We start from the raw sequence: 24,754 nt of genomic DNA, 5'->3' as shown, positions 1-24,754 counted from the left end.
CAAGCCAGGCTATGAAGGAGAGACATTGTATGTCCCCACTTAATATATACCGAGTGTCCACACTCTATGACTGAAACTGATTGAGTAAAAGATATACAAACACAAGAGATGGGTGTGAATACCAGATGTGGTGTGTGTGGAGGAGTGGGGCCTAGGGAAGGACATTTGGAGGAGGGATATGGAGGCAGAGCATTGATGGGATGGGGAGGTGTGGTGTTACCTGTTGAAGATATTTTTTTTTTCTTTTTTCTTTTGGAGAGGTTTTGCTATAGGGCACGTGCGCTCGCTAGACAGAGAGAGACAGAGAGATAGAAAGCAAGAAATCACCCCCCAGGGGGGATGGCCATGCCGCAATCCCTTCTCCTTCATTCTCCTCTCGGCAGTATCCTGGGCACACATGCACACGTGCCTGGCGTGAGTTTAAGCCGCCAGGTTCAGGATTCGAACCGCGGTCGACTCCATGGGAGTCCAGCAACATAGCCATTACGCTAACTGCTGGTCCCCCTGTTGAAGATATTTTGATCAACTGGACTGGGGAGAAATGTTCACATATTGAAATGTTCACATTGTAAGCTAAACAATGTGACTGAATGTATATAAATAAATTAATTAATTAACTAAAAAAAAAGAAAAAAGAAAAATCAGGGCAAGGGCACACTGAGATACTTTGTTATGGAAGTAGGAGAATGATCAAGAAGTCTCTGAACCAAATTTATTCCATGAGATTCTACTTTTGAACTTCTATACATGAAACTTGCCCATGCCCATTTAGTTCCACTTACATAATATGTTAGTTCAACATACACCCTCGGTTAAATAATTTATGGGGGAGTGAACTGCCTTAATATTGTACGCCCAAACCATTCTGGCTCCACTAACCTCTGCTATCTCCACTTTCTCTTTACCCTCAGTTCTCCATATACCAGCTACTTACATTTTCTATCTTCTGTCAACCCTTCCTTTCTGCTGCAGGTGCTCACACATCCTGTCTCTCTGCTATACTCATCCACTTAACCCTGGCCTGGCTGATCCCTTCTGAGCCCCAACCTAAACATGGTTCCTGAAAGAAGGCCTTTCCTGTATTCCCTGCCTGCTCCATCACAGGTCCAAATTAGGAATCCATGGTTATTAAACTCTCACAGCTTGATTGCTGTCTTTGACGGTATTTAACACAATCACAACGATTCATGTCCCTGTGTAATGACATGTTGTCTGTCTCCTCTACTAGACTCTAAACCCCATTAAGGCAGGAACGATGTTGCAGCTTGGTAAGATGGTGCCTGGCACATGGCACCGTGTACGCTGGGAATGAATGCACAGAATGGAGCCACTGAGAGCCCAAAGCTACTTACACCTCATTTCCACCCACATGGGTGGTGCCTGAGTGGAAAACATTGGCCTAATGTTTATTTAAGAGAGTGCCTGAACCCCGGGTCCACATCTCCTTGTCCTCCTCCATGTCTTCTTACCCCAACGCACAAGGAGTCTATGCAAACTGCCAATGAAAGACACCTCTTTTTACCACAGAATCTTGTCACATATCCTGGAATTTTATAGATAATAGATACTTGTACTTTCCTCCCAGAGGTTACTAGAAAGGAGAATTGTTCTTAATGAAACTTTAATGCTCTCACCCTTCCCATTACCGGATGAGTGGTAAGACAAATGATGGAATAAGTGGGAATCAGAAAAATAAATGGTCATAAATTAAATCCTACTATGATCTAATTCTATTGAGAGTCTTCTTTGCAAAATACAAGCAGTTCTGTCTAAATTCTCCACTTGAACCCAAAGGTGTATTTTTCATTCAGCTCAGTGCACACCTTAGGGAAGGATATAGCTCTCAATCATGAAACAAACACATTTCCACATTTCTTTCTTCTGATAGGCTGAAGTGAGTCTGGCACCATCCTCAGACTTTCTACAGAATTTACGAAACAAAGAAAATGTTAAAAACCAAAAGAAAAAGAAAAACATTTGCATTTCTGAAAGGCAATCTTCTATGACTATTACCTTAGAAGAAAATAAAATATGTTTGACTTAATGCTGTCTGTAGTAAAATGACCACAGGGACAGGACTAAATGGCTTATTAAGTAAGAAAGATTGAACACATGAAAAATTGTTCTCTTAAGATATTTCTAACCCACACATGTAATTTATATTAGGGCAAAATTCAACACAAAAGATCTATTGTTTTGGCAAAATAATCTGCAAACATCCTTAATTAGGAAGCAAACTGAAAGCACAGTTTAATACTGTTGACAACCATTAGTTTTAGGCAGCAATTTATAATATCATATTATTCATGGAAACATATGAAAAGAAGTAAATATATAACTAAAAGCTATTAAGGATACATAACATTTTAATCTTATAATTCTTATTTGCATGTCAACATCACAAATAATATGCTCTGTGTAACCCCAACTTGGAATAGGAATGAAAGCAATGGTTTTGCAATGAAAACTTACTGCTATGGCTATTTGAAAAGGATGTCAGCCCTTAAGCTAATCAATATCTGTTGCTGCTTAGTGTGTAGTGGGCTTTACCTAGGGAAGTGCTGGCCTTTCTGCGGGAGAAGAGATCATTCCTTACACAGACATTTTATTCCATTTATTTATATTGCAAGATATAAATATGAATGCCTCCATTAAATGGATTCCATGGTCAGTTAATATCCAAAGCAGTCTTTTCTCTATTCTAACCACTTATTTACCATTCAATAGGAGCGGCTAGTTTCTAAAAATAATTTGGAAAGAATATAACACAGGGCATCCTTTTCACACTGGTAATGCCAGTTCTTCCAAGGCCATGTCTTATAATTCTGTACTTCTATGGCTTGTAGGCTAAGAATGTGAAAAGGAGGACCAGGTTAGAGGTCCAGTGAGGAAGAAAGAAGAATCTAGTTACATTATCTGAAATTTCAGCTACCTTGCTTATTTAAATTTTATTAGCCATTTCTAAGAGATATGTGTGGCAAAACACAAGGTAAAATGTAGGATTAAAGTATTACTGTTACGGTGGAAACAGTTTCAGCCTCTTTTTTTCCCCCCTTTCCCATGCTATATAACCTCTGATAAATTATAATACTTCAATAACTTTCACCTCTGAATCTGATGTGAAAAATATACCTTCGGGTTCAAGTGGAGAATTTAGACAGAACTGTTCGTATTTTGAAAAGAAGAATCTCTATAGAATTAGATCATAGTAGGATCTTATCTGAAAACAAGTTATCGTGGGACCAGCAGTTAACATAATGGCTATGTCACTGGATTCCCATGTAGTCGACTGTGGTTCGAGTCCCGGACCTGGTGGCTTAAACTCACACCAGGCGCGTGTGCATGCATGCCCAAGATCCCGAGAGGAAAATGGAGGAGAAGGGATTGCAGCGTGGCCAACCCCCCTGGGGGGTGATTTCTCACTTTCTGTCTCTCTGTCTCTCTCTGTCTTTCTCGCGTGCACACACGCCATATAGCAAAAACCTCTCCAAAAAAAAAAAAAAAAAAACAAACAGGTAACGTAATGAAGATCAAGAAAAATCATGGAGTCTGCAAAGATTTTGTTTTGTTTTGTTTTAGGTTAACGTAATGAAGATCAAGAAAAATCATGGAGTCTGCAAAGATTTTGTTTTGTTTTGTTTTAGATGGAGTCTCACTTTGCTGAAATCCTGCCTCAGCCTCCTAAGTAACTGAGACCACAGGTACATGCCACCACACTCAGCTTTGAGGGAGCCAGGAATTGAACTCATGCTTCCCAAGCAACCTTAATGAGCCTGTAGAGTAGCATTCTCAACCAGTGTGCTACTGTGACTAGGCCCCAAGATGGTCTTTATATTCAGCTGGCACGGAAGGTCAGGACATTTCTGTGATAACTTGAAAAATGTGCTTACTAGTGATTACTAATCTAAAGAGTTAAAAGTTATTATAAACAGTTATCACATTTTTATTATTATAAAAACCTGACCTCAGTTACTTGGGTTTACTGTTTCAAGTTCCTACTTTTCCTATGTAGATACAGCCTTAGAATTTAATAAAATGTGAAAAAGTGAACCAGGTACTCCATTTTATAGGCTCTGTTAAATTTTTAATTGGTTTATTTCCTATTATAAAATTAATACATACTTAATATAAAAGTTTCCGACAGCATAAAAATGGTAAAAAGAAGTATTTTCCCTCCACTAGTGCTTGCCTTCCCTTGCTTAGTCTCTCCCTCTCTGTCTCTCTCTGTCTCTCTCACACACATACGCGCGTGCACACACACACACACACACACACACACACACACTCCTATTTCCATTCCCCAGGGATAATCATTATGAGCAGTTTCTTGTAAAATCAAATACTTTAAAGATGGACAACATTGCAAGACATGGATTAAAAAAATTAAACTAAAGAAAAGTCGAGAAGTATCCCATGCCAGTCAGAGTTGGTGAAATCTCAAATTCCCTTGGAACAACAGAATGACCAATTGCTGGGTGAGGGAATTGAAACAATACCCCTGTAAACAAACTGTCCAAAGTGAACGGCCAGAGACAGCCTACAGCAAAGACGGAATAAAGCCTTCAAGGAACACCACCTCCTCATCATGGTTTATAACAACTCGATGACGTTCTTCAACATGTTTTAATGATTATCATACCTTCCCCTTCACAAAGGATTGATTTATTATGGTTTGAATTTAAAGAATACTGGTTTCTCAGTTTCGAATCAGGCTTAGATTACAGAACACATAAAATCAATGACTTTGTTCTATGCAAGAAAAAAATAGTGTTCATTTAAGTGCAAAAGGAATAGTTCTGGGGAAAAATTCATCATGCAATTCTATATATTAACTATTTCCACTGCCTGCCTCACCCTCCCTACTCCTTGCCCTGTTACATCATCACCACTACCACACTTAACTTGATGGCATCTTAATATTCATAAATTACTTCACATATTATTTATTTTAATCCTCAAAATAATTTTATTAGAAGAACAGTCATGATTTTCTCATTTACAGATTAAAAGAAAGCCCTGAAGCTCAGAGCAAGGAATTGACTGACTCAAAGTCATCCTACCAGGAAGGGCCAGGGCTTTCTGCTCTCATGGAGGTAGACTGGTGATGTCTATGTGTCTTTCTCCTAGAGATTCTGCCTCCTAACAATTTCTCTAGTCTGCCCACTTCTTGTCTCCACCAAAACCACAATAGTCCTAAACGCCACCGTCTTAAATGGCAATTATTTCCAAGTATATACTCTGCCTTTATCTCACTGCCCCAACTCCATCCACTCCCCACGCTGGACCAGAATTATCAGATCATTCCTCTACTTAAAATCTTCAATAGGTGGGGCCAGCAGGTGGCGTAGTGGTTAAGGTGCTGGACTCCCACATGGGTGACGGTGGTTCAAGTCCTGGACCCTGCTGTTTGCTTTCTCACTTCCTCTCTCTCTCTCTTTCTCTCTCTCTCTCTGTTGAGTGCACATACCCAATGGCAAATTAGCAAATAAATAAATAAATAAAATTAAATAAATAATTTAAAAAATCTTTCATAGGCTTCCCAGAGCTCTTTAAAGATAAGAATGGGTACTGTAGCCTGCGAGGGCCAGTGTGATCTGATCCCTGGTGTCTCTCTAGCCACATTCCTGCCCTCACCCTTTTGCTTTCTTTATGTGAGCTGTCTTTCATTTTATCCAAGGCACCCAGCTCCCGCCCTCTTTAGAACCTGGGTATTAGATACTCCATATGTCTGGACTGGTTATGCCCATCTGATGTCAACCATTAAATTTGAACTCATTCTTCAGCTCTAATGTCACTTTCTCAGAGAAGCCTTCCCTGATCCCCAGGTTTATATCAGGAGCAGTTCTCCTTCATCTCTTCTAGGTGTGTATGTGTCATTGACTTGTTTTTGTCTGTTACCCAATTGCCTCATAAGCTCTGGGACAGTCTCTTGCCATTGGTCCCTGGTGCCCAGCACTTGTTAGACACTCAGTAAGTATGTGTCAATGCATGACTGTAAGCCAGACATCACACTTAAGACCCGCTGACCCCACATTTATGTAGAGCCTTTCCCCATCCCCCAACCTGGGGGTGTCCCAGTGTTCAGATCATTCATCAAATGCAAAGGAATTGGCTCTTTTTGCTTGGAAATAAAATTCTGAGGCACAGGGCACATTTCAGCACTGTCAAAGGAAGTTTATGATTTAAAACGGTTAAGCATCAAAAATGGAGAAAGGCTTTCTCCACTAGTGTAACTCCAAAGGATGACAGTGGAACTTATTCAACTTTCACATTTAAAAATAATGACAAACCATATTTCACTGAACTGCCTGTTACAATGTCCTTAGGATGAAGACGAGGGAATGAAGTGTTTTAGTTCTAAGTTCTGTTTAGTAAGAATTATAACACAATGAAAAATTTCTTAAATGATAGTGGACAGGGGCTGGCAGGTGGTGTAGTGGCTAAGGGCACTGGACTCCCACGTGACTGACTGTGGTTCAAGTCCTGGACCTGTCAGCTTACTTTCTCACTTTCTCTCTCTCTCTCTCTGTCTGTCCCCCTCTGGTCAAATTAAAAGGAAGAAAGAAAGAAAGAAGAAAGAAAGAAAGAAAGAAAGAAAGAAAGAAAGAAAGAAAGAAAGAAAGAAAGAAAGAAAGAGACAGGGAGAGAGAGAGAGAGAGAAAGGAAGGAATGAAGGAAGGAAGGAAGGAAGTTAAATAAAAAATTCTTTAAAAAGACTTAGAGTAGACAAAATGTATTCTTCATTTAAAGATTCAGAAGATATTCAGTACTCTGCAGGGTCCTGGTCAATATTACAATTAAATCACTTATTTAGTATATAACCAGATATAGGAAGTGCTAGTTAATAGACAGTACATTTGCCAAAATGCTGATTGACATTTCACTGAACATACAGTAATCAAAATAACGGATAGATACTGGCTATAACAAGACATGGGAGGAACACGGCCTTGCCCTGTTGCTCACATTGGCTTAGAATCCGACTCCTCCTGACTCCCAAATATCTGGGATTATTATTATTAATTATTATTATTAGGCATGTACCATAATCCTAGGCTCTCCACATCTTTTCAGCTCTGCTTTAGTCTCTGGAGGTTTTCCTTGGCAATGGGATCCTGTCTACACTGCTGAAGTCAATGTCAGGATTTGGGTACTACTGCTCAGCATGTCTGCTCTGGCAGTCTCCTGAAGTAACCTGGGGAAACTTACCTGGGCAATGTCGAAACCTCCATTTTCAGAATAATTCTCTGATAAACATTTCACTTTCTCAATCTAAAGACCCTATCATGTTATTTAGAACCTTAAAATACCTAATTCTTTTTTCCTCTAGAATTCTGTTTGCTTCTAGTCAGACTCACTGAGGTTCCAGTCTAAGCCCTTAGTTTTATATTCTTCCACAACTTCTTAGAAACTAGTACTAGCTAATCTAGAGACACTCTTAAGTGCCACCGTTTCCCTTTATTGTCTGGAAAAAGGCATAACAACAAAACAAAAACTCAGAAAAGCCCTGGACTAACTAATCATCAAACTTTCCTTTCTTCCTCCCTTATCTCACTCTCTCCCTCTTTTCTTTCTTTTCTCTAATTCAATTAATACACATTTACAGAGGGCCTACTTTGTGCATTAATCTCGAGATGCAGCACTGGAAAAAACAAACCAACAAAACAATGAACAAACAATGTCCTTGTCCGGAGGGCATGTACTTGCAAGAGAGAGAGGTAGAGCGACCTCCTCAGTGGGGTGTGGTCATACTGCAATCTCTTCTCCATTTCGTGGAAATTTTTTTGCCTATATTGCCTAGACATATATATATATATATATATATGTCTAGTGTGTTTTCCAAGATGCCAGCTCTGGCATTCATACTGCAATACTGCAGTGGGCTATGCGGGATCAGGCTCCTTTAACTACTAGGCTATTGGACCCAAAGTTTACATTTTTATATTTCCTTTATAAGTAAAAAGGGAGAAAGGTTAGAGATAGTCCATCTGCTGAAATGGAGATAAGGATGGTCATATATTGTAAAGAGAAGTTATATATTTCTACACTTAGATTCTTCTTTGGCCGGGTGGTGGCACAGCTGGACCTTGATGGGGAAGGTCCTGGGTTTGTATCCTAGGGCTCCCTGTACACCAATGATCTGGAATGGCCAGAACGGGAGTGGAATGCTGTATAACAAGTTTATTGGGGATGCTTGTCTTTCTCGCTCTTTCTCTCTCCAAAAAAAATTAAATACATAAACTTAAAAAAAAAACTTCCTAGTTTGAAGGTTAGAGAAACCAATTGTTATTAAACACAGTGATCTAGTTCACATTAAAAAAAGGCTCTGGGGAATTTATTTTAAAAATACTGCTCTAATTTAGAAAGGCCAAAGCTGAAAATTTGTAAGATATCTTTCAATGACTCCCAGCATAAAGTTTATCTAAATATGATGCTCGATTCATTTGTTTTATCTGTTTAGATAGTTTTTCCTTGGTCTTCCTGAGATGCTCTTTGAGAACAGAGAAATATCTTAGTCATTTTAGAATACCCAGGGACTTGGAGAGTGCCTGGTACTTAGAAGCAGATGCTTAATAAAACTGTTAAATGAAACGAAACGTTGTGTTCAGATTATTTACAAGGCTGGCTCACAAACTGGCAAGATAAGTGGATTTCTTCCATAGTTTCAGAATACTATGATGTCTTTAAAAAATTAAGCTTCTGCTTTTATTTTTTTTTAAATTTTGCTATAGGGCATGTGTGCTTGTCAGAAAGAGAGAGAGAGAGAGAGAGAGAGAGAGAGAGAGAGAGAGAGAGAGAGAGAGAGAGGTGAGAAAACACACTAAGGAGAAATGGCTATGCTGCAATTCCTTCTCCTCCATTCTCCAGTCAGGATTGTGGGCATGCATCCACATGTGCCTGGCTTGTTTTCCAACCTGCTGAGTCTAGGAATGGAACCATGCAGTTGGCCATGTGGATCCAGCTTTTTTTATTTTTATTTTTATTTTTTTTGGAGAGGTTTTTGCTATACCGCACGTGCGCTCACCAGACAGAAAGAGAGAGACAGAGAGATAGAAAGCGAGAAATCATCCTCCAGAGGGGAGGGCCATGCCGCAATCCCTTCTCCTCCATTCTCCTCTCGGGATCTTGGGCACACACGCACACGCGCCCGGAGTGAGTTTAAGCCACTGGGTCTGGGACTCAAACCGCGGTTGACTACATGGGAATCCAGCAACATAGCCATTATGCTAACTGCTGGTCCCTGGATCCAGCTTTAATAACCACCATGCCACTGGCTGGTCCCAGCTTCTAGTTTTCTTTTTTTTTTTTTGTCCCTTTCATTCTTTCTTTTAAATAATGCAGAACATTTAATAACTTAAGTGTAAAGTTTGTACTTGCGGATATTTTTAAACATTCAGTAAATATGACCTTATACATCTTACTCATCTTTCTGAATTCTCTGAGGTATAGCCAAATTTATTTTATTGTAATAACATATACATTAAATATATGCACAAATATATGTAATAAAATATATAAATATGATGATTTATGTAAATAATTTACAGAATCATGGTTGTTGTTTAATTTTTGCTGTGTGTGTGCTCACCAGAGAGAGACAGAGAGAAAGAGAGAGAAAGCGAGAAATCACCCCGCCAACACGGCCACAACACAATCCCTTCTCCTCTACACTCTTTTTGGGATTTGGGGCATGCATGCATATATGCCTGACATGATTTTCAAGCTGTCAGGTCTTGGATCAGGTCTTGGACTTAAAACTGAGGCTGGCCATGTGGTATCCAGTGCCTTAACCTCCATGTTGGCTCCATTGTGTGCAATTTCTGTCTGTCTTGAGCCTTTAGCTAGTCGGAGAGATGAGGGTATAGATATTTTGCCCACGTTATACTCTGCCTCAGAGTCTAAAAACCAGGGTTGATTTCATACATGTGTGATTCATGCTTTTGCATAGGCATTACACTGAGAGGAGCCCTATGCTTGGTTTAATACTCTACTTTTGCTGGAGTGAAATTCTTAATAATTTCTGAATAAGGCACCTCCCTGCATTTTCATTCTGTCCTGGGTCTGACCCATTATTTAGCCAGTTCTTCCAGAAAAGAATCTCCACGTATTAAGGGTTGAGTTCTCATATGTCATTCAGGACAGAAGTGTTCATTGCACTCATTTTCTGTATTTCATGAGCTCGACAAGAGAGTTGCTCTGAGGGACACTGGAGCCAGAACTGTCAGTCACCGAGGGGCTCTATAGACGCTGTGGCCAGTCAGAGATTTCAGACCAACAAAACATAAGCTTCTGCTCAATAAATGAGATTTCCAAATACAGGGAAACCTGGGTAAGGACTTTGGTTAGTGAAGGGAAGCAATGACAATAGGTGGTGAATGTGGAATACTGGCCGTGTGTTCTGCTGTCACTTGAGATAGGTCCCAATCTAAAATGTGGGGGACGACTGGGCAAAGGCAGGATCAACAAATTTACTGAAGACTCTGGTTAGCCATATGAGAAATTTTTTATGACTTATGAAAAGTCCTTTAATACTTTCCTACTTAGCAAAATGAAGAACTGAATGTTTGTGAGGAACTGCCTTGCATGTGAAAAATGTTTCCACTACCGGAGTTTCTAGGATAGGAATATTCACCATAAGCAAGCGATTTTAAGGTGGGAAAACTCTGTGACACTAGCTTAAAAGCACATCTTGTGCTACTTTTATATTGTAGAAGTTGAAAGTTGCTGGCATCTGTAAGTTATCATTAAAAAAAGAGATAGGGGCCAGCAGGTGGCGTATCATTAAAGTGCTAGGACTCCCATGTGGCTGGCCATAGTTTGAGTCCTGGACCTGGTGGCTTGAAAATCATGCCAATGAGTGTGCATATGTGCCCAAAATCCTGAGAAGAGAAGGGAGGAGAAGGGATTGCAGTGCGGCTATCTCCCTGGGGGTTGATTTCTCACTTTCTCTCTCTCTCTGGTGAGTGCATACACCCTATGACAAAAAAAAAAAAAAAAAAAAACCCAAAAAACAAACAAACAAACAAACAAAAAACAAAAAAAAACTAAGAAAAAAAAAGTAATAGTAATTATCATAATTACTATTTTGCATCAAAGGCAAATGATTTTTATAGGAGTTGACTTACTACCTAAACCAATGAACCTAAATGAATTTAAAAGTTAATCTAGGCAAAATTTAAATTTCAAGATGACAAATTTCCCCTGTGAGTTTGCAATTTATTTAGAATATGAACATTTCAAATTTCTTTAAAAAGCTATTCTTCTGAGAGAAAAATGAATTAACAACATAGTTTTCGACATTTCTTTTTGTGATAAATGGAGCACTCAGGTCTAATGGTGCATTCATCAAGAAGATAAATTTTGGTATCAGACTGGTTCAAGTATGCTTTTCTATTTACTCTGTGGCCCTGGGCAATTTATTTGATATTGTAAGCCTCAGTTTCTGAATTTGAAATAGGGATAATAACAACACTCAATGCATAGGGCTGATCTGCTGATCAAATTAGATAATGAATGCAAATGTTCAGTACAGTGATCAGGACATGAGAAACACTACCAATGAAGCTATTATCATTAGTAGGATTACTCTTCCAGGATTTTAACCTTATAAATAATTACCTTATTGACAGGAATAATGTTTTTGACATTGAAGTAGAAGCCAAAATAAACCATGTTGAAAACTCCATGACGTCCCAAAGTTGCTGTAAATCCTTTGTTGAGGCCCTGGAGTCCCAAGCCTTCCTTCTTAATGATTTGTCTTGCATAACCTATGGTGGATGGTTGCTGCAGGAAAGAGAAGTTGAATCAGAAGGATCATCTTTGGGACTGTGAAATAGATTAAATTACCATTTTAACTTTCCTACAAGCCAGAGTTATTAGGAACTTGCCCTCCACACACATGCAAATAATCATGCCTAGATCTATGCCCTTTAAAGTGAGAAAACCACAAAAGTAAACAAAATTGCATGCAAAACAATGGGCTTTACAGGGATGATTATTGACAAAGAAAGAACACTAATTGGTGGAATTAGTGAAGCTAATGCCATGCAATAACTAGCACTACTTTCCTTCACTGGAGAGTGAGAAAGAGAGAGATGAGCACCCTCCACAGGGTTTGGTCATGCCATGATCCCCTTCCTCTAAATTTCCAGCCAGTCAGTTCTTGGGCACTCATGTGAATGCCCGGTGTGTTTAGACAGATCAGACCAGGGATCTGAACCATGGTCGCCATCTGGGATCCAGCTTTTCCTGAGTAGTGCATTCATGCTGCACCATGGGGCCAGGCCATTATCACCACTTTCAACATAAAATTATATCCAGTTCTGGGTTACTCTCACCAATGGAGGGGTTTAGCAGTATAGATAAATTGATAATCCAAATAACTGCATATACTTCAAAAGGAATGTATACGTGGCTCCTGAAGCCAGCATACTTACTTTTTTGATGATGTTTTTCTAAAGCTAATGTTATAATTAGACTTGATCTCATTGCCTCAGTGGATTAAACTGATGCTGAGTTAGAAATCGGCCATGGATAAATAGAATTGATGGCACATGTCCTTAAGAATATGGGAAATCAGTGGATATATCATTTGCTGTGATGAATTATAAGTCAATCTTGTTGGTAGTACTGGGGGTTATCTCTAGTTTACTCCTTTCCAGTCTTCTGGCTGATCACCCAAAGCTGAAATACCTTGACTGCTGGAGTCTTGTCTGTTGGTACTTTTGGAACTTGCTAATGTATGCAGTGCAGTTTGCTCTGAGGTTTACAGCTCATTACACAACAATTATAATTCATGTGTGTTTTTTAAAAAGTATGAATGATAGTTTCCTTTCTGGGAGTATGACACAAAGGAAAAATAATATCTCTCCCTCTTATATTTTGACTAATTTTTTTTTTCCCATGAGAAATACACTGACATGACATTTGCTTGATAACTCACTGGAATAAGTCGCTAGACTAGCCATGGAAGTCTGAAGCACTTTCAGACTAACAGTGTTTTCTTACCATGTGCAATTATGGCTACAGAACTGAATAGAACAACCCAATCAAGGCTTTCATCCACCTTGTACTTCTAGCTGTGTAATTAACATAATACATTTAAATTAGCTTGTTTATATAGTAAATCCTATAGTACTTGTTGATAAATGTTTCAAAAACTCTCCCTAGCTACACTCAATTTCATCTTTTAGGAGGACTAATTATAATAAATTTTATTAAGCTTTGGAAAATCCTTCTTTGTAATATGAAAAAGCCACGTGAGAGGGATCAGGTTGATAGTATAGTGGTAATGCAATGGGATCCACACGGAGAAGGTCCTGGGTTTGTGTTCTGAGACCTCCCTGAAGACACTGGGCACATCTGCATGTGCCTATGATCCAGGCTGGCTGAGAATTGGGGGGGATCATGGTGTGAAGACCCTCTTGGGACTGCCTGTCTCTTTTGTCTTTCTCTCTCTGTATCATTCCCTCTTGTGGAATAAATCAATAAATAAATGTTTAAAACAAAAGACCAAAAGCCATGTGAGAATGTATCTTGAAACAACAAAGGACATATTTATGAAAACCAATGAATTTTCAGAAGGTTAAATTCACAACATGAGACTTTTTTGTTTGTGTTTTGGCATGCTGCCTATCAACTTGAATTATTTATTTCAGTTTTCAAAAGATATGGTTAAGTCAAGCAGAAGCTCCTTTCTGTCAGAACGACCCTGGAGGTGCTGAGTAAACTGTCTAGGTGTTGTTCTCTTGCTCTGAAAAAGGCAGCCTCAGGGCAGGGAAGGAGAGGCGTCAGCTTTCCTGAGGATGGAGGAACAGTGCAGAGATGCAGACCCTGGGCCTACACTGCCCAACATAGGTGCTTCCTGCAACTAACCTCCTCCTTCTCTCCGTCCTCATTCATCTGAGGCCCAGAGGGCGGAAGTACTGAGGCCATCTAGGTTCTGGAGCAACAGAGGATCCAACAGCTTTGAATGGAAGTGCAGAGTCTTTCCTAAACAGCAATGTCTTTCCTAAACAGCAACAACAACAACAAAACCCAAAGCAGAAGAGCGAACAAAAGCCAAATGGATCTAAAGATATTTATATCATTTAAAACTCCTACTTTGGGGGCCAGTGGATAGCATGGTGGTTAAGGCATTAAAATTCCCATATGGCTGGCTATGGTTTAAGTTCTGGACCTGGTGGCTGGCTTTCTCTCTCTCTCTGTTTTTCTCTGGCAAAACTCACATAAAATAATAAATAAATAAATAAATAAAATAAATCTTAAAAAGAAAATCCTACTTTGCCAAATTGTCAGAAGTAAGATGACCTTGGGACCAGCAGTTAGCGTAATGGCTATGTCGCTGGACTCCCATGTAATCAACCGTGGTTCGCGTCCCAGACCCGGTGGCTTAAAACTCACGCCGGGCACATGTGTGTGCATGCCCAAGATCCCTAGAGGAGAACGGAGAAGGGATTGCTGCGTGGCCATCCCCCCTGGGGGGGTGATTTCTGACTTTCTGTCTCTCTGTCTCTCTGTCTGGCGAGCACACGCGCCCTATAGCAAAAAAAAATAATAATAAATAAAAAAATAAAATAAAAAATAAAGAAGTAAGATGACCTGGCCAATTATTAATTTGGGGAACATTTTTCTCATATCTGGAAAACTGAGGACTTTTACTAGATCTTAATGAGAACCAACAAAAATTCAAATAGCATTTACTGATTGTCAATTTCCTGATTTTCACTGCCTTGGGGTTGATGGGGTACCGAAAGTATAACACATGGATTTTTACATTGAAGTGCTTTTTTGAATTTGAGCTCTAGTTGTTAATAATGACGTAAATCAGAGGGTAGGATAGTAATTAGAATAGGAGCTCAGAGTCAAAGAACTCCAGGTTTGAGTCTCAGCAACAGCTCTTATTAACTTTGCTAATACTTTGCCAAGTGTGTCATTCTCTCTGGTTTATCCTCCCCTTACTAATTTGCATACAAGATAATAATAGACTATTTCTTAGGGTTCTTGTGATGATAAATAAGTCATTGAACTGGCTGGCTGGTGGCATGATGGTTAGAGGTGCTGGACTCCTATGTGGCCGACCACAGTTCAAGACCCTGACCTGGTGACTTGCTTTCTCATTTTCTCTCTCTCTCTCTCTCTCTCTCATTCTGTCCCTCTCTGGTCAAATTAAAATAAATAAATAAATACATTTAAATAAAATAATTTTTAAAAAGTCAGTGAACTAAGTCTATTGTAAGCATTCACTGTATATTTAGTTGTTAATAATAATAACAATTATGGTTGACAATGATAAAAAGAGTTATAATAATAAATAACAGGTAATTTCTTTGTTAGTTGAAGGCAATGACAATTAAAAGGTGGAAGCTGACATGAGGCAGAGGGAGGGCATGCTTAATTAGCTTCTTTCTCACTCCTGGCTATCCTTTTTCTTTCTCTTTTTCTTTCTTCTCTTTCTACACTTCTTTCTTCTTTCTTTCTTTTTCTTTTAGAGAGATTTTTGCTGTAGGGCACATGCGCTTGATAGAGATACAGAGAGAGTGACAGAGAGAGAGAAAGTGAGAACCCATTCCCCAGTGGGGATGGTCACACGGCAATCTCTTCTCCTCTATTCTCCTCTCAGGATTTTGGGTATGCATACACATGCACCTGGCATAAGTTTCAAGCCTCTGGGTTTAGGACCTGAACCGTGGTCGACCATGTGGGAGTCAGCACCTTAAACACGATGTCACTTACTGACCTCATTGTCCCTTATTTTGCCCAGAGTTTTGGACCCTTGTGATGAAGTACACCAGAAATACATCTAGAATAAAGTAACAGGTCTGCTTCCTCTGAGGTCCAACTCTAACTCCTGGGCTAGATATCTTGTTCTAGGGTTAGTGCATCACTCCAGGTGCTTTTCTATGTAGAGCAGTAGCTCTGGTAAACTGGCCTCAAAATTCACATTTTTGATCAGAAGTTAAATTACTTGCCTAAGATCACAGAGTAAGTGGTAGCACTAGAGCTCAAACTGAGGCCCCATGGACCCAACTCTGTGCTTTACTGTCAGATTTGCCACCCTAACATATCTGATTTCTTCTCTCAACAAGGTTGCAAGGTGGGTAGCAGGTGCATTCTCCTCAATTTTCAGGTGAGGAAATCAAAGGATTTGTTAAGTAACATTTCTAAAGTAAATGCTGCTGATAAATGGCTTCACCAGAATTCTCCCCTAATCAACCCAGTGTTGCTTTCTCCACACTTGGTCTTGCTCTGCACATGTGACACGATTTTCATAGGTTGATAGTCCAACTGATAAGGATAAGAAAATATTTAATAGAACAAATGCATTTTTCTGGCAAATTGGTGCCTTGGGATAAAGAAAAAATGGAAACTAATGCCTATAAAAATTAGAAATAATGATAGGGCATTTTTGTGCTTCATTCAGGGACATTGTATCACCCACATGTAAGCAAATATTTAATTAGAAAGGCAAAACATGACTTCCACTAGGATGCTTAAATAGGAAAATATAGAATCATTTTGACTAGATCTCTGTAAACACAAGGAATTTTACTAAACTTATTTGATTACTGAGCTTCTATTTCAAAACAAAATGTGACTGAATAACATCATCAGCCAAATGATTCCAATACTATCCAACCGAGCAGGTTGCCCACCAGTTCAGTTTCCTTGTAATATTTAGATTAACTCCAATTTTCATATTTAGTTACCAGTCGTGGGCCAAATTGCATTCTAACTTTCCTAGATATACCTTTCAATGACTACACTGGAGCTGCAAACATGGAAGAAGTAGGTCAGGGCATAGCTAATACTGTGATGTCACACCACTCTCAACTTTGGTTTAGGGAAATCTTCCATTCATTGGTACCTGCCAGGAGTATTTCCATTTGAAGTAACTAAAAGTCTTCTTCTCTCTCTCTTTCTCTTTTTAAGTTTGCTATAAGGGGCATGCACTTACCGAAGAGGGACAACGCAGAGAGAGAGAGAGAAAGAGAGAGAAAAGTAAAAGACATCACCCCCTCTCCCCCAGTGGTGATGTCTGCACCACAATCCCTTCTCCTCTATTCTCCTCCTGGGATTTTCAGCACATGTACACATATGCCCAGCACAATTTTTTTTTTTTTTTGGAGAGATTTTCACTGTAGGGCGCGTGTGCTCGCCAGACAGACAGAGAGAGACATAGAGACAGAAAGCGAGAAATCACCCCCCAGGGGGGATGGTCACGCCGCAATCCCTTCTCCTCCATTCTCCTCTCGAGATCTTGGGCACGCACGCACACGCGCCCGGCGTGAGTTTTAAGCCACTGGGTCTGGGACACGAACCGCAGTCGACTACGTGGGAGTCCAGAGACATAGCCATTACGCTAACTGCTGGTTCCCTGCCCAGCATAATTTTCAAGTTGCGGGTCTGGGACTCGAACTGTGGTTGGGCATGTGAGAATCCAGCTCCTTAATCTCTACGTCGCCTGCTGGCTCTGAAAGTCTTCTTAACTTTGATTTAGCTATTGCCAACTACTAAAGCTGGCAACTCTGTGTTCTTTCATGCATTCATTTCACATTTCAGCATATACTTACCGAGTGCCCATAGAGGCCAGCTACTGTGTAAATGTCTAACATAGTACTTTGCTCATATTGCAGAAACTTAACAACCTTTTTACACTTTGATTTTTATTTGGAAAAATATGACAATAATTTTTACATCTACTCATGAGAATATTTGACAGTGGTTATGGAATTGAACTTCTGTTTAAAAATGTATTAAGGGAGGGCCAATTGGTGGCATGGGGGTTGAGATGCTGGACTCCCACATGACTGACTGCAGTTTGAGTCCCAGACCTGGCAGTTTGAATGTCACGGTGAGGACGTGTGTGTGCGTGCCCAAAATTCCAGGAGGGGAGTTGAGAAGGGATTACAGTGTGGACGTCTGCTGGAGGGTGATTTCTCACTTTCCCTTGCACTGTCTCTCTCTCTCTCTGGTAGGCACACATCCCATAGCAAAAACCTGAGGGGGAAAAAAGGTAGGGAGAGGTAACTAAGAGAAGATCCTAAGTGAAAAAAGCCAACCACAGAAAGAAAAATATTGCATAATCTCACTTATATGTGCAGTTTTCTTTTCTTTAGTCTTTCTTTTTCTTTCTTTTTTTGGTAGAGGTTTTTGCCTTAGGGTATAGGGTACATGCGCTTGCCAGAGAGAAAGAGAGAGACAAAAACAGTGATAGGAAAAGTGAGAAATCACGTCCCCGCCCCTGAGGAATGGCCACAGTGCAATCCCTTCTCTTCCATTCTCCTCCTGGGATAATGGGCACACACGCACATGTGCCTGGCATGAGTTTCAAGCCACTGGGTCTAGGACTTGAACCAGTGTTGGACATATGGGAATCAAGCCACGTAACCACTATACCATCTGCTGGCCCCTATACATGGATTCTTTTTTTTTTTTTAAGAATTATTTTATTTAACTTTATTTATTACTATTATTATCATTTTCCAGTTTGATCAGACAGACAGGGGGCAGAGTGGGGAGGAGTGAGGCCAGGACTCAAACTGTAGTTGGCCATGTGGGAGTCCAGCACTGTTAACCACCATGCCACCTGCCTGCTCCTGTGGATTCTTAAAAAAACAAGAAGCTAAATGTACAGAGATAGAGAATAGCACAGTAGTTACCAGGGGCAAAGATTTAGAGGGGCTTGAGAGAAGGGAGAAAGAGGGGAGATCTAGGTCAAATGATACACAGTATCAGTATCAGACACGTAGGGTGAACAAGTCTATAGTCTAAAAGACAACATGAGGACTATTGGATAAAATAGTATTGTATGAGGGGTTTTTGTTAAATAGTAGATTTCAGCTGCTCTTGACACACAAAATGTAGCTGGGAAATGATAGATCACGTTAACGTGCTTCGTTACAGTAATCATTTTCCTACTCTCTATATGTATCCCCTAACATTATGATGCAAACCTCAAATATACACAATAAAATTTATTTAAAAAAATGCAAAGATAAAAAAGAGAAGAACCTTTGCCTAAACAATGTTCCTAGGCTCCACCCTGGGGCACTGGCTCCTCGCTCTCGGAGAGCCCAGTACTACCAACAAATCACTGAGATGACTTGTGGCAGGCCAAACTATTTTTTCTGGAGTTCTTCCATTCAACTACTGACCATAGCTGGCTTTGATTAGTTTATGAGATCATAGAAGTTTTAGGCAGCAGGCACTGTTCCCTGGGTAAATAGCTATTAGAATACAGCCAATAGGTACAGGCGTGGGGCGTGTCAGTGATCTCCTCCATCTCCAAGGTCAAAGAAGAGCTCTAGGCACACCACGTCAAAAGACATACGTTCCACATGTGTTCTTTTCCTTACTCTCCACGGCAGGGTGAATTTTGTTGCAATAGAGCCAACAGAATAAGGCTGTTAGAGTGGATTTCAGCACATGGCTGGAAAGCAAGCAGGATGAAACCTTTATATTATGGAGTGAGCGTCCATATGCCAGAGAAATGCTGCTTTATTAAAGAGAGAAGACCAGTTGCTACATGTAGGTAGAAAAAAAACAATTTTCAGGAGCTAGAAGATCACCTATACATGTCATTACTCAAATGAAGTCTTGAAGCGTTTTCATAAGTTTGAAAAATAAAAAAGAAGAAACGTCTTTCTTTTATTTAAGAACAAAATTTAAGAGAAAGCGGAGGAATCAGGCCTCAAAGTCCATCTAGCTCTTTTACTTAGGTATTTCATTAGGTCGTCAACGGTTCATTTTAATAAGACATGATTATGAACCAGAAAGACATTCAAAATATAATTATATTCTATGTAGAGTTTACACAGTGGATTAGTAGGTAATAAACAGGTCTATTTTTAAACAATCCGAATGAAAAATAATTTGCTGTCAATAAACCCTCCCAGATGTGGAACTCTGAAGTTACATCAACACCAAGTTACTACCCAATAACCACCCCTGGAGAAGTGCAGGGTTCTCCAGGTGAGGAGAGATATGGGCACTGCTCCTTCCCCTGCACCACTGGCACAGCAGGCAGGTGACAGTGCATGGCCGCGGGGGTTGGTGCAAAGAGAAGACTGGCAGCGAGGAAGGAATCTTTGTTTCTTCATGGTTCAAGAAACACTGTCTTTTGATTTCCCCTTGAGCTTTTTAATTATCCACGTTTCCTTATCCCAGTGAAAGAAGTGTGATTGACTAGAAGGAGACCTCTATGTGAATGCTCAGCCCTTTAAAGTGACTGATTTCATTGGGCTTTATTTTCCCTACCTATAAAATGGGGGAAACCTCATAGAGATAATGGGAGGATTTAAGTTGCAAGTGACAGGCCAGCAGACGGTGTGGAGGTTAAGAGGGCTGGATCCTGGGTGGCTTGATTGTGCAGCTCGAGTCCCAGAACTGGAAGCCTGAAATTTATGTGGGGCTCCTGTGTCTAGTGCCCGAAGTCATGAGAGGAGGATGGAGGAGAAGGGATTGTGTCACGGACATCCTCCCTGGGAGTGATTTCTCACTTCGCTTCTTTGTCTCTGTCTCTCTCCAGCAAGCACATGTGTCCCATAGCAAACAAACAAGCAAAATAACCAGTGAGTGTGAGTATTTCAGAAAGTCTAAGGGTTCATAGTGGTGATCAGTGATACGAGATCAGAAGTGTTGGAAATCGCTAATCATCTTTTTCTTTTTTATTAGTTGCCAGAGGGTGTATATGCATGCCAGAGCGAGGAGAGAGAAAGAGAGAGAGAATGAAAACCCCTCCCAATAGGGCATGATTGCACTATAATCTTTTCTTCTGCATTTCTTCATCTCTTCAGGATTTTGGGTTTTCATGCACATACATCCACTCACCCACTGAGCATATTTAAAAAAAAGAAATATTGATTAAATTTTATTTATTATTATTATTATTATTATTATTATTATTATTATCATTATTATTTAATCTGACCAGAGAGAGACATGGAGAGAGAGAGGGAAAGTGAGAAAAGAAGTTGCCAGGTATGGGACTTGAACCAAGGTCGACTATGTGAAAGTCCAGTCAACCACCATGCCACTTGCTGCCCTCCTCCCCTTCACCCTAGTATGCTTTCTTAAGCTGCTGGGGCTGGGATTTGAACTATAGTCAGCCATGTGAGATCTGGCTTCTTTATCCACTAGGCTAGGGAGATGGCCCAATTTTTCTTCTTTACATAGCTCTTTTGCTTGATCCATGGAACAATAGTATTACCTTAGTAATTTACGAGATTGTATAAAAATTTTAATACAGGAGAAAAACATTCATGTAACTCATGTTACCGAGTGTCTGGCATATATATTAGATGTTCTGTCAATGGTAGCTTTTATCATTACTTCAAAGTTTCGATTCTGAAAACAAAAATCTAGGGTTCCTGGCACAGCTGAATGGAAGACTGAAGTCTATTTTCTATAAATGATAACGGAGAGGCAACTTGGCTGCTGCCGTAGGCGTTGTTGAAAGATAACTATAGGAACAGATTCATATGCATAATTCTCTTTCCTGCCCAGAGGAATCATAGACTGGAAAGAAATAATTTATGGACTGAATAGTTGCCAGGCAGTGTTTCACACAGTAATGCAGGAAAAATTTGAATTTAACTCAATACCTCACCATGAATGTTAACATGCCCTTGAAGGTGGCTATCTGTAAACAGAGCCACACGCTCACTCTCCACATAATTCAATTTCTCTCTCAAAAGAGGTAATCACAAAATTCAGCCCTCTATGTACTTTATGTTGATCCTACAGAATAAAATTAAGTTTAGTTAACATTTGTTGATAATTTATGGAGAAAATCATCGTTAAGTTTTGTCACAGCATACATGGAAACTGCAAAACGTTCATGGAAAAACATGGAATTCAAGTACAAGTTTATTTTGGTGCAAAAAACTTTAAATCCATGAGTAGTTTTTTTTATAATATGCATTTTCCCATGAACCTTAAAAAAGAGTTTAATTATTTGTTCTTTAAGCCAGAGAGACCCAGAGAGAGAGAGAGAGGGAGAGCTAGAGAGACAGAGAGATAGCACCCAACACCTCAATCTACCTCCAGACTAAGTCAGCCCTGGATTGTGGGCATGATTCAAACCCAGAACCTTCCCATTTGGGTCAGCCCTACAAAGTGTCACATGCTACTGCTGCACCACTGTCTGTCCTCTCCATGAACTTTTTACAATAGAAGACCCCTTGTATATGATCACATTGGTTTCTGTTAGATAATCGAACTCCCAGGATAAAGTGTGTGGAACTATATTTAATGTGTTATTCAAAACTGGATCAAAACTCTGAACTAATTAAAAAAAAAAACGCTACCCTTAAAGATTTGACCATCAATTAGGCATTTGCTATCTGTTCATTGATCCTTAAAATTATAATCACAGAGCAAGTAGGCAGAAAACCAAGTATTCCTTTCTTGGGCTGAACATCTTTAGAGACTGGAGGTAAAACAGACTTTTGCAATTTCCGAAAAGTTTAGTTTCATATTTGGGGGTGAGAATGATTATGTTCATATGTAATGTAGACAAAAATGACAGAGTAGAGGGAAAACCTGTGCCCCAGCCACACATCAGAGGCAAATCCTATAGACCTCAAGGGAAGGAAAACATAACCCTTTAGCCAAATAATAACTTTGAAGTAGATTTCAAAGTGAAGAGAAAAACTGGGAAACAATTCATACAAGATTTTGCTCCTGGGGAGAAATTCACATTTTCCAGGCTAGCAGAGAGCATGCCAGCCCAATAGCACTTGGTTAACCTAACTGATAGGGGACTTCTAATTCTTATAATGTACAGATTAAAAAAATGCACCCAGTTCAAGGGAACAAAGGTTCTGTAAGGATAACAAGCTATAATCTCACACTTTGGCAAGACTGGGCAGTACAAACTATCTCTAACAGAGAAATCCTTGGGCAAGCTTCGTCCTACCCCAATGAGACTACAAACCAGAATAACTCTTTGCTTGGGTTTAGTTTGAAGGACGGGGGGAAATTTGGGCCTATCCTGATTTTATCTGAACATGTTTTTACACCCACTGAACCAAACCGGAGCATGACAAAGCTGTGATTACTTTGCTCCCCACAGAAGGTCAAGCATATTTAAGTTAGAGACCGGTTTTCTTTATTCACTGTGAATTTTAAGATGCTGGCCAAGATTCTGGTATTGGAATTGAAGGAAGTGTGGCAGGGATTATAGTCTTTGACTGATATGGTGGTAATTTAAAAGGTGGAGGCAAGACAAGCACACCTATTGAAATAGTTTACACACAAATTGGAAGGATATGAGGGTGGTATCAGGAACCAAATTAACCACAATTTCCTGTAAATTTTTAGAATAGTTTATGGCTAACCTGAGTGGAAAGGCATATTTTGTGGGTAACATACTACTGACTGGCTGGAGAATCAGCCTTGACCGCAAAGAGGAGAACCCGTACAGCTGGAGCCAGCACAGTACCTGCCATTCCTGGGAAGTCCTGATGGGACTTGCACTTGGGGCTCCAGACTGTAGTTCCCATGACTCAGCTGCCAGGAACATAGCAGGAATGACCACTCTCAGCCAACACTGCACTTGGATCCTAGCTAGAGGGCCATGCTTCAGAGCATCCCACTCTGGCCCTCTACCGGTCATGCCCTCCCACCCACCATGGCTGAGGGGACATCCACCTACATACCACATCTCTTTCTCTAATCTTGCACACCTGGCCCCTGTGGGACTCAGTCTTGTCATTCTATCTTTATCATTCTGTCATTGCTTAAAAGCCTTTAAACATATTATTAAGTATCATATTGACTGCTATTGCCCTAGGCTGTCTTCCAGGGCAAAGCTGCTCTCACCTGTAGCAATTTCTTGGGAACATTCAACTCATAAAAAGCAGACTGTGGGGCCAGCAGGTGATGTGGTGGTGAAGGTGCTAGACTCCCAGGTGGCCGACTGTGGTTTGAGTCCTGGACCTGGTGGCTTAAAAATCACACTGGGCGTGTGTGTGCATGCTCAAAATCCCTGGAGGAAAAGGGATTGTGGTATGGTCATCCCCCCTGGGGGTGACTTCTCACTTCTTCTCTCACTGTCTCTGTCTCTTTCTGGCGAGCATGTGCGCCCTATATTAAAAACCTAAAAAAAGAAAGAGCATGCCGAAATAATAACTACTTGCATTTATTAAACCATCACTACACACAGACTGTATGGACAGCCTTACATCTACGCCTCATTTAGCCCTCATTAAACCACTTGACGTGGCTATTACTATTATTCTTTCCCAATAAAAAGGAAACTTGGTTGTAGTCAAGAGTAGGGAACGTGAGGTCATCACACAGGCAATCTATACCTCTCCCTCTAGGGCTTCTGCTTCTAACCACTGCATGGAAATAGCTGGCTGTAAGGAAGATGGGCTGATCACCATCATTTTACCAATGAGGGACCTGCAAGTACTTGTTCAGGACCACACTGTTAGGACATAGTAAAAAAGCATAATGGTAACTTGAGTGTCTTCCACACACTTTGGGTCTGCTTTGCCAGTTCTCTAATTGCCTGTCTATTCTAGACAACTCTTGATTATGTATGTTCTTCAAAAATCTGCACACAATGTTGAGTTTTGTTAGAAATTACAGAGCAGAAAAAAAGATGGGGATTCCTTCTACTATAAAGGAAGTCATGGAACCTGCAAGGTTGAGAAGGTTGAGCCTCAAAACAGACCAGCTAGTCAGTCATTCCCATCTGAATAGCTGAAAAGGTTTTCCCTGAAGACAGGGCTTAATACTGCTG

The 24,754-nt window shown here is 40.1% G+C and overlaps 1 protein-coding gene across 1 annotated transcript in view; it reads right to left on the bottom strand.

The window, feature by feature from the left end:
• Positions 1 to 24,754, bottom strand: part of SLC25A21 (solute carrier family 25 member 21) — a 545,709-nt gene that overhangs the window by 21,510 nt on the left and 499,445 nt on the right. Inside the window, exon 7 of the mRNA XM_027773393.1 lies at positions 11,620 to 11,784. Within this exon, the coding sequence (XP_027629194.1) occupies positions 11,620 to 11,784 (165 nt within the window). The remainder of the gene's footprint in view (positions 1 to 11,619; positions 11,785 to 24,754) is intronic.

The sequence above is a fragment of the Tupaia chinensis genome, unplaced genomic scaffold (genome assembly GCF_000334495.1).
Source record: "Tupaia chinensis unplaced genomic scaffold, TupChi_1.0 Scaffold000350_1, whole genome shotgun sequence".
Lineage (NCBI taxonomy): Eukaryota > Metazoa > Chordata > Mammalia > Scandentia > Tupaiidae > Tupaia > Tupaia belangeri.
The sequence above is the reverse complement of the archived record's forward strand: the minus strand, read 5'-3'. Positions and strand labels throughout refer to the sequence as shown.